We start from the raw sequence: 14263 nt of genomic DNA on the forward strand, positions 1-14263 counted from the left end.
TTCAAATATCAAAAACAAGATAAAACAGGATGCGGAAAAATAAGAGAAAAATGTATGAATAAAGATAAAAGGTATGAAATTCACTCCTCTGAAATGTACGCATTGTATAATTTTAAAACCCCTGTGGAAAAGGCGTCCATGCCATATATTCGTTTTATGGGTTTAATAAGATTAATGGCCCAGGGTAAACTGATATATAACATCCACGTTCGACATTCTTACAGCAGGAATATATCTGCAAGTACCGATTCCACATAGATGTAACTCGTAGAAAATAACCCACTAAGGATGAAGTATTGGTGTCATGGAAAACCTTAAATTGGAAAATTCCACTTCATGGGACATTGTTTTACACTAATTTGTTAAATGAAATTAACGACCAATTCGGCGTATATTGGTACTTCAAATTTCAACAGTAAGAGGGCTGGAAAGCTGGGCATATATTCAGGTATAGCTTCTCCAGAATAATTATTTTCCCACAAACAAATTAAATTTTGTAGCAGAGACGACGGGGGAGTGTAATGATTTGGACAACTCTGAAATGCCAATTACAACTCTTCAGTTCTGTAAATCAAAATGGAGAAAACTTTTTTAGTAAAGGAGAAAAGAAAAATTATTGCTCTAATTATCAAAGGAAAACATCTATCAATTGATAGGAATAATCATAGGTATAATCTTTGCATTTTTAGATACCTTTTCACGATTTTCACTTTTATTGCATTACCGATTTTGGTTATTTTTCAAAATGTATTTTCCAATTTTCATTAAGGGTTATTTGCCATTTACAAGTATTCTATTTCATTAAACCATAATTTTGATAGTGATTAAATTTCCATATACAATTACAGCTATTACTAGCAAAGAAATAATCCAATTGAAATTATGTACAAGAGGGATATCCCTGGGCTAATATGAACACAGATGAATGGGAAATTATATTAGATAATTAACAAGTATAGGTCACTCAAAGTGCAACCATGTCCATGCTCACTAATTAGTGGTTATATAAATTGCATCCTGAATGAAAAGGAAGAAATGCCAAATACATTGGCTAGGGCCCATAGACACAGACAAGTTGACATACATAGTCTATGTGTGCTTACCTTGAGATATACTTCCTTATAGTCCAAAAGCTCATCAAATCCCTTCTCAGAATACATTTAAAAAATTATTATTCTCACGCTATAAAAGAAAATGAAATTGGGAAAACCCACTCTATATGCCTCTACAATTGAATGCAGAGGTGATGGGAGGGAAGTGAGAAGCTTGAAAAAATATGAAAAAGAAGAAAGGATGAGAAATACAAGAAAAAAAAGGGCATCTGAAAGTGGCACACAAACAGTGCCATTGTAAAACAATGCTCTCATTCTACTTCAATGGGGGAGGGTGGAGGTATTGCAAATGTCCTAATGCACCCAAGAGTAGATTATATTGTATTATAATTGGGTATTCTACAGCTTGTGATAAGTTTTTGCATGGTCAGACTGCAAACCTTTACATTTCTTAACCTCATTAAATGAGACAGCCAATTGCCCCATTCTACAATTACCTCTTCTTCAATGTCATATACATTTTACCACCCATCATTCTATCCATTATGCCTATACTTTTCCTACCTCTTCCTTGCTTACCTGACATTCTCCCCTCTTATCACAGTTTTCAGCATTCCATTTCCTCCTTTGGATTTCTACCATCAATCCTCCATAACCATGGCCAATTTTACATCATTGGTTTTCCTTCATGGGTGATAATGGACACCCTGTGCTACAGGTCTTCCTTACACTCCCCATCCTGACTTTTAATCCATTACTCACATCTCAGCTGTCTGAGACATGTTAAGGTTGTGGACTAGTCACCTATTCCTCCTATTTTCTGCAACACATTAATTAATTCAGCCCAACTTTCCTTTCTATTATTCTTTCTGTGCCTTATTGCTGCAATAGCATCATGCATACCCAAACTGATGATCCCTCATGTAATTATTTGCCTTCATTTCCATCCTCTTAATTGATGATCTAAGTACCATCTTAGCCACACATGAAGTCAAAAGCATCCTGTTCTCTAGTCCTAAGGCTGCCTTTTCCTTTTCTGGGACAGAGAAGTACACCGATCTTACAAAATCTTCTAGCCTAACTCCCCTTTCATAAATTCTAAGAATATTTTCATAAACTTTTCCTAAACCTTATAGTAGTTCCATGGGAATGCTGTCCACCCCCAGTTTCAATTACTTGATTTTAACTCCCTTATTGCCTTTGTTACCTTGCCATCAAGTATTCCTGGATGTAACCTATCCTCATCAATGTCATTATCTTTCTGGCCTAATATCCTTATCACATGAATCCTGCAGGTGTTACTTCAATTTCTGTTGGCACAGTTCATACCTTTCCTCCCTCATCTTTGATAGTGTACACAGATTTTCCTTTCCTACTTCCCGACAGCCAGTGCTGTCAGGAAAAAGAACTGCTCCGAAATCCTCATTCCCACCCTTGTCTTTATGGTTATAAAGGCATTACATTCTTCAACTTCATTAGCATTTCTCCTCTCAAATTTATATCACAAATATTTTATAGCTATGCTAGTCTTATTTTGTGATTTTTTTATTAGTTCCGAGGGCATTTCATCAAATCTAGGAGTACTAAGCAGCTCCAGAAGTGCTAATAGGTGATCCCTCAATGTATTTTAATTTAACCATGGCATTCCACTGCAGTATCTGAGGCAATGACAGAATCACTGCTGACTCGTGAGGATAATGAGCCCCACCACCAATTATGACATTTTGAGGTTCTATCTGCTAGCATATGAAAGGTAATCTTTTTTATGTTCATCAGGTCAGTGTCTTCTATGTGTACTGTTAGTCACCAAAAAAAATCTGTAAAAGGCACCAATATTCTGTTCCACCCAGTAAAATTGCAGTGATAATTACATAATAACCATCAGCATTGTGTAGCACCTCTTAGTGTGCTCCATTAGATATCTATTAAGTCAGGTGTCCCCAAACTTTTTCAGCACTTGCCCCTTCAATATTTTTTAAACTTCCTCTAATTCGCTATTATATAATTAACATAGGATAATCAATCAAATATACCTTGTGTGATCTGAAATAAACAAGTTTCAAAAAAAAGTGAAAAGCATTTGCTTTACATGAAATACTAGTGTGGAAGATATAATGCAAAACATGTAGTTATTATATCAGTGATTTGCAATTAACTTTCTCCCTTAACCCCCTTGACATTCATAATGGGATAATCCCCCCCCCCCCAGGGGGGTCTATTTCAACCAATTCAGGAACCCCTGAATTAGATGAACAGAAAGGACAATGATGACATTTTCCAGCAGACATTGAGTTATTCACCAAGTGTATTATATATGTTCTGTTCTTTTGGATCATATATATATAACTCGTCAACCACTATAAGCATTGTTAATTTTTTCCTTCAAATCATAAACCATTATGCCCTTAAGTGTCTGCCTCAGGACAGGTTGGATGGATAAATAATAAGACGACAGATTCAACGACAGAGGCAATTCAAGCACAACCATTTGAAGAAAATTTAAAAAACTAACAGCTTCAATACCACACTGGAATAAAAAATAGTCGCCGGAGCGAGCACCTTTGAAGGTAATCAAATAGATAGATAACAAAATTAAAATTTATAAATAATTTGTACATTGGCGTGGAGTAGAATTACAACACAAGACTGCAATAACCAATTATTCAGCACAAAATAACAACTATATAACAGAGAATATTCAACAAGATTGTTCTCATTGTTTAGCTAACAGGACAAGAATTTGAGCAATCCCCAGAATGGGACTTAAAATGAATAGTCAGGCTGCTCTGCGTTCTAAATGTCTCTGGGCACACACTGCATTTGAACGGTCGATCTGCTAAAGAATTACTAATGCTGCATTGCGGTATATTGTCAGCACTCCCAATGCCAGAATCTGCCAATGGCACATCAGTTTTTACGGGCTTTTCTTCTTTTGCTGAGTGAGAACTAACCTTTCCGATAGTATTATCACTTTTCCTAATAGTTGGATTGGTAACGAGATCAAGTTTCCGTCGCCTATGTTCCTTTATATGAAGAATAAAGTCTTGGCGTTCAACCAATTCCCCACAAGCTTTGCATACTTTGAATAATTTCTTCTTCTTTTTCTTTGGAGGATTAGTTACTCGAGGGGTTTTTTGATCGTCTTGAAATACCACCCCTTCCGACGCATCAAAGTCGTCTTCTACTTCACCTGAAGGTAATTTCTCTAAAGAAACTGCACTTTCTTCGTTGCCAATATCAAAGATTTTACTTGGACATGATACAGTTCCACAGAGATCACCAGAAGCGCGAACCTTTTGAATCGGCGAAGGTTGGAGGGAAGGCTTCACACCGGTATCACAATTGACGGAAGCTCCTTCAATTTCAATACTTGTGTTTACGTTTCCTACACTTGGAACATTTTCGCTGTCACCTCTAAGAAAAATAATATGAACACTCTTTTCATTGTCGGAGTCTTCAGCGGGACAAGACTTTTTCTCTTCGTCCAAGTCATTACCATATTTATATATTTCTACTACAGAGTCCCCGTCCGAATTATGCAGCTCTACGATACCACCAGCCACATCTACCTTTACCGGATGCTTCTCCGTCGAGTCGGTATTAGCTTGTATACCAGATGGGTCCATTTTCACTCGAGTTGAAATGTTCACCATTAATTTTTTTCCCGAAAGGTTAAGTGAACGTCCTTAACAAACTTCATTTATGGTGCTTAGTTGCAACATGCGTAAACCAGGTTAAAAAAAATAGAATTCCCAAACATGAACTTCGAGTGGTAGAGATCAAACAAACTTTAAATTACTTTACGCTGCTCCTACAGCCATTGTGAAACAATCGAATACGCGATTCCGTCAACATTCATCATATGTTCACCGAGTAGCGAACATATGTATTCGCAAGAGGAAAATTGCATGGGGAAGTTCTTCCCGCGTTGGCATTTTATGTTCACTTGAGTGATTATTGTGAGTACCTAGTCGCGTATAACCAATGCATTTTACGAATGTTCAATAAAAACTGCCTATATATACATTGATTAGAAGCCTATTCCGTTGACAACTTTACTCCGAACATTGATGTCCAGTAACATTTGTTGTTTGCCTATAGGATCTTCCAGGTTCGCCGTTGGAATTTGCATCACGTGGGCATTAACAGATACCAAAGTCATACCAGTGTCATTAGTGTCCTTGCTATGTCCCTATGTGCAGTTGTAACCACAATTTTCCTCTTTCGCTGAGATGATCGGTGATGTTTAAGCCAAAACAGTTGGTCAATGAGTAAATTGCTACTCTCGCATCGACTATCTGATAAAAAAAGGAGAGATGCTTGTTTAAAATCACGCTCAATACTTTTTCGAAATAGTTGCACAGTTAAACATGTTACAAGGTGAAACTATTATCGTAGGATGTGTAATATTGAAGCTGCGTTTGCTCTAGTTTTAATCAACTATTCACGATGTATTTTGCAACAAGCCACGTAAAGTTCCGTAACTTATTTCTACCCTTAGAATTTTGCCATGTTGAGGGAATATGCATTGAATATTGTTAATAACTGATTTTGCAGGTATAATATAGGAATTAATATTTGTTCTTCCGGCCTCCTCAATGTGATTTATCGTAATTATAGGCCAGATCTTTCGCATGGCATCTTTTAGGAATTTTCCACATATCATACATAGTCAACATTCTTCAGGAAGTCTAGATTTTCTTTGCCCGCTTTCACCATGACTTAATCTATGTTGTCAATTTGAGACTAAATTATTGTCACTTGTATCACACTTAATACCAATCCCTATTCTTTCAGAACCAACTCATTCCTTTTATTCCTACCATATACTCCAGTTCCCTAATTCCATAGTGGGGAGTACATTTTTTGACACTGAAAGTTTGGTCTTAAGTAAACATTCACTTTAAATATATTCCATATATTCACCAACCAATACCTTTAAACTGGCATTCTCAGATCTTTTAATCTATGCTATCCTATTTCACAAACATTCTGGCAAGATATACCAACTCATCTTTCAGGTTATTCTGTTTACTCTCACTAAATGATTCATCCCATAGTCATTGGAAATAACTACAAATGTGATTTCATTTTTGGGCAAACTTACATTATTTCCTTTCTCTTATTCTCTTCTTTCTTCACTTCCTTAATTCATTCTCTGTCTTGCCATTCAAGTGACACAGGGCTGCCTGTAGATGTTGGGCTCCAAACAGCAATGCTGCATTAGCATTTTTCTCACTTTCCTACTTCCGAAGACAAGTATCTATTTTCTCTAAATGTTCCTTCATATAGTCAGTCGCTAATGCCTCCGCTGATCAAGATAATATTTTCCAGATCTTATGTTACACGAAAATGCCAGCTTATTGTCACTATGAGGGTGGTCCCATAAGCACCCGGCCTGACCAAGAGATGGTGGTAGTTGTTTAAACAATATCGCTGTATTAGAAATTATGCAATCTATAAAGCATAAGTTTCAAGTTAGAAGACTGTACGTTGTTTCTTATTGGTTTGGCAGACATCAATAATGAACGTTTTCAGTGAATTTGTGAAAATGGAGAAAATTGGTCATCATTATGTGATACAATACTTTCACTTGAAAGACCTCAGCCCAACCAACATAAAAGCTGAACTGGATTCTACCCTTTTTGAGTCTGCTCCTTCATTAACAACAATAAAATATTGGGTAGTAGAGTTTAAACGAGGTCATACGAGCTGTCAAGACAAGCATCACATTGGTCGACCGAATGAGGTGACGACTCAAGGAACAGTGAGGAAAATCAACCATGTGATCTTGGATGATTGACGACTGAAAGTGCCCAAGCCATCAGACATACTAGGCATTTCAAAGAGTGCAGTTCAATGCATATCAAATGAAAATTTGGACATGAGAAAGCTGTGTACAAGATGGGTGCCGCATTTGCTCACACTCGAGCAAAACAGGCATCTGAAAGAAGGTTCAATTGATTGTTGAGCAAAGTTTTACTGCTACAAAGCAGAACTTTTGAACCGTTTCATAACCATGGATGAAATATGTGTCCATTACTTCACACCCAAAACAAATGAATGGATTTGGATCAATGGATTCCAAAGGGAGAACCGCCTCCAAAGAAGGCGAAGACCGTTTCATCTGCAGGCAAAGTCATGGCATCATTTTTTTGGGATGTGCGTGGGATACGTAATTTTCATTGACTAATTAGAAAAAAAGGAAAAATTATAAATGGTGAGTATTACGCAAACTTATTGCAACATTTGAGCAAATAAATCAAGCAAAAGTGGCTGCATTTTGCCAAGAAAAAAGTGTTGTTTCATCAAAACAATGCACCAGCCCTCAAATTTGCTATGGCAATTCCAAAATTCATGAATTGAAGTTTGAAATGCTACCTCATACACCCTATTTGCAAAATTTAGCCCCCTTGGAGTATTTTCTGTTCACAAGCTTGAAAAAATGGCTCAAACTGTGAAGAACTGATGTCGGCAGTTAATGGCTATTTTGAGGACCAAGACAGTTCTTATCATATTAAAATTATCGAACATCACTGGGAAAAGTGCATGGAGCTGAAAGGAGATTATGATGAAAAATAAATAAATTTTTTCCCAAAAGTTTTTTTTTTTGGTCGGGCACTTCTGGGACCGCCCTCATAAAATAGTGTTCCACAACTATGTATAAGGGACAATGAGTTGCTAATTTGATAATTGTGAGAGAAGTTCCTTCAGAATGTGTCACTTTCATATGACAGAAAAGAATTAGGAAATAAACGGAGTAGGGTGTAAAAAGTCTGAGAAATCCACTTCATTTTACTAATACGATCTACGCTTTGAAGCAATGTCATCTTCAGGTGGACATAGGTGAATGATTTTTACACTAAAAGTTTTGCTTGTAACTCACACTTTGTGGATAACTCCGTAAAAAGTTACAGTTGTGGCATCTCCTGTAGTTTCTTGGAATTGGACATAAAAGTGTTACACTTATTTTGTATTAATAAACAATAAAAGGATTTGAATTTTGGTTGTGAAGGATGGAAAATTTGAAATGGATAGAAAGGAAAAAAAACGAGTGACAGCAAAGAAACTTGTTGTATTGTCTCTGTCCATCCAAATCCTACCTCAAACATAAATTTACTAGATAATAAAGTTAAAGGTAATAATTAAGTAAAAAATCGAGCTCTCCTTGTTGCTAGGCTCTATTTTGTGCAGAAAGGTAAGTCTAAGGGATAGAATTTTTTCCCCTGAACATAATAATAGTGTAATAAACCTCTGCATCCACCACAGTTTGTCAGGGATCCTAGGAAGTATTAGGACAGCATTGCCCCATTTCCTTCATTTGAGTATTAATAATGAAGTAATTATTTTAGCAAATATCCCCCAGATCAAGTTGGCACACTTGGACAGCCTATCCATGCATGTATTTTCCCTGATCCAAGTTAGTCAGTTATCAGATCATTTTTAATCCCACTAATGTATTCAGCTTCCACATTAATAAAAAACTTAAACTTGCTGCTGATACAACTGGTACTAAACACTTTAACCAGTAGCTGACTTCTGTCAAAAAAATTGATTGAGAAGGTAGATGATTGTGTGTGTCCAGAATTTTGATCCAAATCCATTTACAAGCTATGATGGTGTGATTCTTCATAGCCAGAATGAGATGGTTGCCCCATAGGCAACAAAAGAAAAGGATATACAGCCAGAAAGTAAGAATGAGTACGGTAGACAGTATAAAATGCTTATGCCAAATCAAAAAATATTGATACAATTTTTATTTCCATTATTGCACAAATTCTAAATTACATGTAATATGGAATGGCAAATGTGGAAGCTATATGTAGGTTTTGCTATTACTGGTTAACTTTACATGTAGTGCAATTAACTTTACCATGAGTATTGCTCATTATATCTTGATTCTAATTAAACACTGTACTCATATCAGATTTCCAGTAGTAGTAGTTTTGAGGGGAGGCGACCGACAGCTAAGGTCATTTGCGCCATAGGGTAAGGACAGGAAAGGATGAAGGGTGGAGAGAAACCCGGCGTCGGCATTAGCCTACTCTTTACGAAAGGCGCCAAGGGGTCCGCGGCTTAACGTCCCATCCGACGGACGGCGTACTCACTCAAAGTGCCCTCCACAAAGCCCCTCAAGTAGGGATCGAGATACCTCTGAAAAATATTCAACACCGCCGGGATTTGAACCCGCGCCCTCAGGGTGGGAAGCCAGTACGTTAGCCCCCGCACCATCTCGATCCCCTCAGATTTCCAGGATACATAATTTGTCAGAGAATATTTTACCTCAAAAGAAAAAAAGTTATAACAATAATTGTATAAATAAACAATTAGATTTAAATACATCATATTTTAATCGGAGTAGTCCCCAGTTGAAGTAAGTATAAAAGCTCAGTAACATAAGCATTGTTTGATATTTTGGTCTAACAGAATTCACTTTTAAACTTCTGGAAAGGCCAATTCTGGTAAAAATTCAGTTTTATGACAAAATGTTTTCACAGGCAACAGAGACTGCCTTGCATCTTGAATTCTTTCACACCACTTAAATAAGTGCCATCCACAACTTATTTACATGTATCACAGCAATAACGTCACTAACGTCAGAAATGATCTTAAAGGTGAACATGCACACAAAAAAATACTATGAACAAACCTCTAATCCAAAATGAGGAATTAAATTTCTTCTATGTAAATCATGCTCATAATCAGGTCACATGAAAGATCTTTTTCAGCACCACTTTAGCTGGAATAATATGGTAAAACCTTCTGAAGCATCTGGAGACAGACATGTGACACAGTTCAGTCATTTCATTTTTGTAATGAAATTTTAGCCCTGAAAAACTGTAATAAATCATATTTGAGATATTTTTTAATATTAAAGTTTTGAATTTAAACCATTTATTTTAAAACGTAAATTTTTCATAAAAATCTCCTATCTTCTGCTACTTTCACCAAAATAAGGAGAAGGTTGGTTTTTATAAAAAGGAAGAGGGTAGAGCTCATCTCATTCTAATCTTTTTTGTTATCATTTCACAGTCATGATTTTCTAAGGCAGTTATTCATAGATTTGCAGTAACTAGCCAAAATAATTCATTGTGAAAAATTTTAATCTCAATATGGTCATCAAGGCATTTCAGATTCAACTGTAGTGATTTAATATTTCTTAAGAACATAAAAAAGTGAATACTATATATTAACTGCACACACCTTGTTGATGCATCCTAAGGCCCCCCCAAATGTCTGCTGTACAGTGACAGAATTACACAGCCATGCTGGCAGTGCAGCCTGGGTTTGGGAACGGGCATAGCGCATGTCAAGAAGCAGCATGGCAGCATAATCTCCTCTGTGTCGGATACAGCGGCCAATAGACTGGTTAACTGCTTTCATGCATAAGGATTCATAGTATCTTTGTCCTGCTTGTGGCATTGACTGAAAAGTTAAAATTTGAGTACTATCACTTCCTGAAGTCTGAAAGCAGTCACTAAGGAATGGAGGATTGGGAAAATTCATTATGTTGGCATTCAATGACAGGCAGATGATTAGGCTGCAGTAGTTTTACATTGCTTTAAGACACTTGAGAGCCTGCCATCTTTAAATACCAATATAATGAATGTTTCTCACTTTTCTCACCCAATTTTCAGCAAAAAAGGGATTGCTTAGAGGCTTTTGGTAAAGATAGTGCATATCTTAGAAATGCACCTGATTAACTATTAATAAACTATTCTAATCTTTTTATCATCCTTGTGATTAGTTTTTCAATTCTTTACATTTTTTTTATCTTTTACGTTTCATTTTCATTATAATAATATTGGTTTCACTAAGTGATCTGGTGCGTAGTGGGGCAGCGTTGGCACCTGGTATTTGGGCAGGAACTCACGGACTACCCCCCCCCCACCCACTCCAAGTGGTTCGATGCTACTCAGGCCAATAGGAGTGGCGCAAAAAATTCAATTGATTTCTTTTGGAACACACCCGTTTATCTCATGATGGCAATGTACAGAATCTTGCATAGACAATACACAGAATGATGCATTCAATCTATGCAAATCATTCAACGTTAGGGCCCATTCCCTTTAAATTGGCAAGAACTTTAATCAGATATGAAAAATAATCTGATAACCCTTATCTGGCTTTTCTTCTCCCACTTTCATTTTTTCTTTCACCACTCTCTGTGCTTCCAATCCAACTAACTCTTCACTTGAAAGTTTATCTGTCTCACAATCTTGCATCTCTTCTACACCTTTAATTCTACGGTCCAATTTAAGATTTTTTGCTAATTTAACAATTTCTACTGTAATGACTTCCATCTCCTCTACTTTTTCACATCCTTCAAATGCACCAATCACATGACATTTTAAGACACTTTTTTTCAATTCCTGGCATTAAATTCTATGCTACAAATCCCTATAAAAAACCATAAACAAGGTTAAAATGTTGATTTGGTAGGTGATGGTAGAGTTCAGCCAGTGATAAGCCTGACGCTGTGTGAAATTCACACATCAGGGTAGGGGGGCCAGTTCCTTTGCCTGTGCTGGTTATGGCTTCCCAGGAAGATCTGGTAACCAAAAAATCACATAGCTTGGGTGGAGCTGCAGGTGCCCACAGAGGCTTGCCTGGGAATCATACCCAGGCCCTCAGGTCAGTAGTCCTATGCTCTACCCCTGGACTACCTCGACCCACACCAATCCCTACGCGGCTGAAATTTTCTTGATACAATGAAGAATGTTGTATTACTTCCAAAAGTCTCAAAAAGACAAATCAGAATCTATCGCTTCAATAGCTTATGTGAATGTCATCCAAGGGCAGTGAGCCCTGAATCCTTAAGTAGCATCATGATCCAGGCCCTTGGGTTGAGCGGTATCCATGAATTGAATGAATTGGGTGGCATAAAAACCACTTAAAATAAAGATGGTCATCCAGATGTGGCCAGGGGCATTTTTTACCATTAATAAAGTCTTGAAATGGATACCTTCCTCTGCACAATATTCACGAGTTTCTGGAATGAAGTAGTTTTTTAACCAATCTTCGAACAGTACTTGAGTCATCTAAATTTTATGATTTGAAGGGTAATAAACCGGGCAGCATAAGCTTATTGATGGGTTTTAATGCATGAGAGTTTTCTGAATGATAAATGAGATAAGACTTCAGCTTAAATCCAGCAGAATTCTCACCCTGCCACAAAATGAACGGATCCTTAAAAGTTTTGAATACCAGGATTCTTTTTTGCTTCCTGTACATACAATTAGGCATACATTTCCATTGAAAACCAGTTTCTTCTACGTAGAACCTTCGTTCACGTTGATAACCTTCCTCTTTAATTAAAGAGTCAACACTCATCAAATTCTTGGGCACCATCTTCATCTGCACTTCCTGCTTCTCCTGTGGTACATAATGATGAACAAAGACACTTTGACTTTTCCACTTAATATAGTTCTAATATAACCTAGGTTTCATTACAGCATAACATCTTCAGGTCTAAACATGTTAGTTCGCAAAAAACCAAAGCCAAATGAAAACTATTTTGGGTGGATAAGCCAAGTATCTCCTTTCATCGTAAAGGATTTCCATGTTATGTCTGAAACTATATTATTTAATGTGGTACGTGCATTATGCAAGGAAAATTTTTTTTTTCAATTATCCCATGACTAACCTGAACATTTTCCGCATAATCATCTCCTGAACATGATTCCAAGGTCTGAAACAGGCTTCTGGCCTTGGCTTGTATTTTGTGGAGGCTCATGGGAGTAATTTTTTGTATTAAATCTTCCATTCACATAAACGTCAATATCTCCATCTCATGAATGGGCCCCTATCACTGTTTGGTTAATGTTGTAGACTTCTAAAGAGAGTGCAACCCATTCTACATTCCTTTTAGCATTAATTATCCAAAAGTAATCCCATGCTAACCATTGCAGCACTTTCAATTTTACAATTTCATCAAATGACTGCTTTCCTATTTATTCTGATAGCTGAAATCAGATCTTGTCTTGTGACACAAGACATTTACTATTTTTCCTCAACTTTTACTTTTTCTGCAATACTCCCTCCACTTATACCTCTTTTCAATATATTTTCCATGCTATCGGTTGTCTCCCAATCATAAAGTACTCAGATAAAAAATGGAAGGGAAAATAACATTGTGTAAGAACTACCTTAAGTGGTATATTATCAATCTCAAATGATTAAATATTTTAAAAATATTTCCAAAATCAGTTCATGGACTGCTTTAGATTATAGAATAACAATTGAATTTCTGTGTACTTATTTTAATCAGAACAAACAGACTTTTGGAGGTAACTGTAACAGAAATCAAACATTTGAGACACGAATTGGAGAAAATCCTCTTCAGGTCAAGTTTTAAGAGCATTTCAAGGGAAAAGTTTTTGACACAAGATACAAACCACATGGTTTTCAATTCTAAGATCTGTTCTATGAAATCAGCATACAAAAGCCATTTCTTAAAATTCAGTTTGTTTCAGGAAGTTCATAGATGCTGTAACAGCAATTTAAGTGAAAAGAGTAACAATGGCAATTACTTTGTGGCATTGTATGCCCAGTATTTATCCGAACATCTTATTCCATTCAAGCTCTTAGAGGTTCACAGCATAAGAGGAAAATGAAAAGGATCAAATTCAGGAACTAACCGTTCATTACAGGACCTACACCCATGCCAGTGGGAAACTCAACATTACGCAGGCTGGAATTGATCATTACAGAGTAAATGGCCGCTAGTCTCTAACATTATGACAGTAAACTGATATTGTAATTAAATAGTATTAATACATACTGAATGTGCATTTAGGTAGGCCATTTTTTCCTGCAAGACAGGTGAATGCATGTTTGGGTATGGCATTCCAACCATGATGACACAGCGACCAAGATCATTGCTGAAATTTATTCCTTCACTCATCTTCCCACCTAATTTAAAAGAAATGACATTTTAGTAAGCATTTACCCCAAGGATAGATAATTAGGCTACACTATTTCTTTTAGCCCCAGGAAATATCAAACAAAAAATTTCTTTATTTCTACCCGATATTACACTTACTGACACTAAACAAAAATACATAACTTCATGCGAACTTGCCTGTCATTACTCAAAACTAGAGGGCATTGAAAATTCTTTGAAAGATTCATTTGAAACATTTTTTAAATTCCAATTCATGGTTCAACAAAAAATGTAGTTAACCAGTAGTTCAGGCTGCTGAGAACAC

At 36.5% G+C, this 14263-nt stretch overlaps 1 protein-coding gene across 1 annotated transcript in view; it reads right to left on the minus strand.

Annotated features, from left to right (window-relative positions):
- Positions 1-9343: 9343 nt before the first annotated feature.
- Positions 9344-14263, minus strand: part of LOC139697373 (ATP-dependent DNA helicase DDX11) — a 28251-nt gene continuing 23331 nt past the window's right edge. The window contains exons 16-18 of the mRNA XM_071596049.1: positions 13837-13967; positions 10257-10478; positions 9344-9890 (exon numbers count right to left, since the gene is read on the minus strand). Coding sequence (XP_071452150.1) covers positions 9858-9890; positions 10257-10478; positions 13837-13967 — 386 coding nt within the window. The 3' untranslated portion in view covers positions 9344-9857. The remainder of the gene's footprint in view (positions 9891-10256; positions 10479-13836; positions 13968-14263) is intronic.

Source organism: Hetaerina americana, unplaced genomic scaffold (genome assembly GCF_022747635.1).
Source record: "Hetaerina americana unplaced genomic scaffold, ioHetAmer1.1.p SCAF_74, whole genome shotgun sequence".
In the NCBI taxonomy this organism is placed as follows: domain Eukaryota; kingdom Metazoa; phylum Arthropoda; class Insecta; order Odonata; family Calopterygidae; genus Hetaerina; species Hetaerina americana.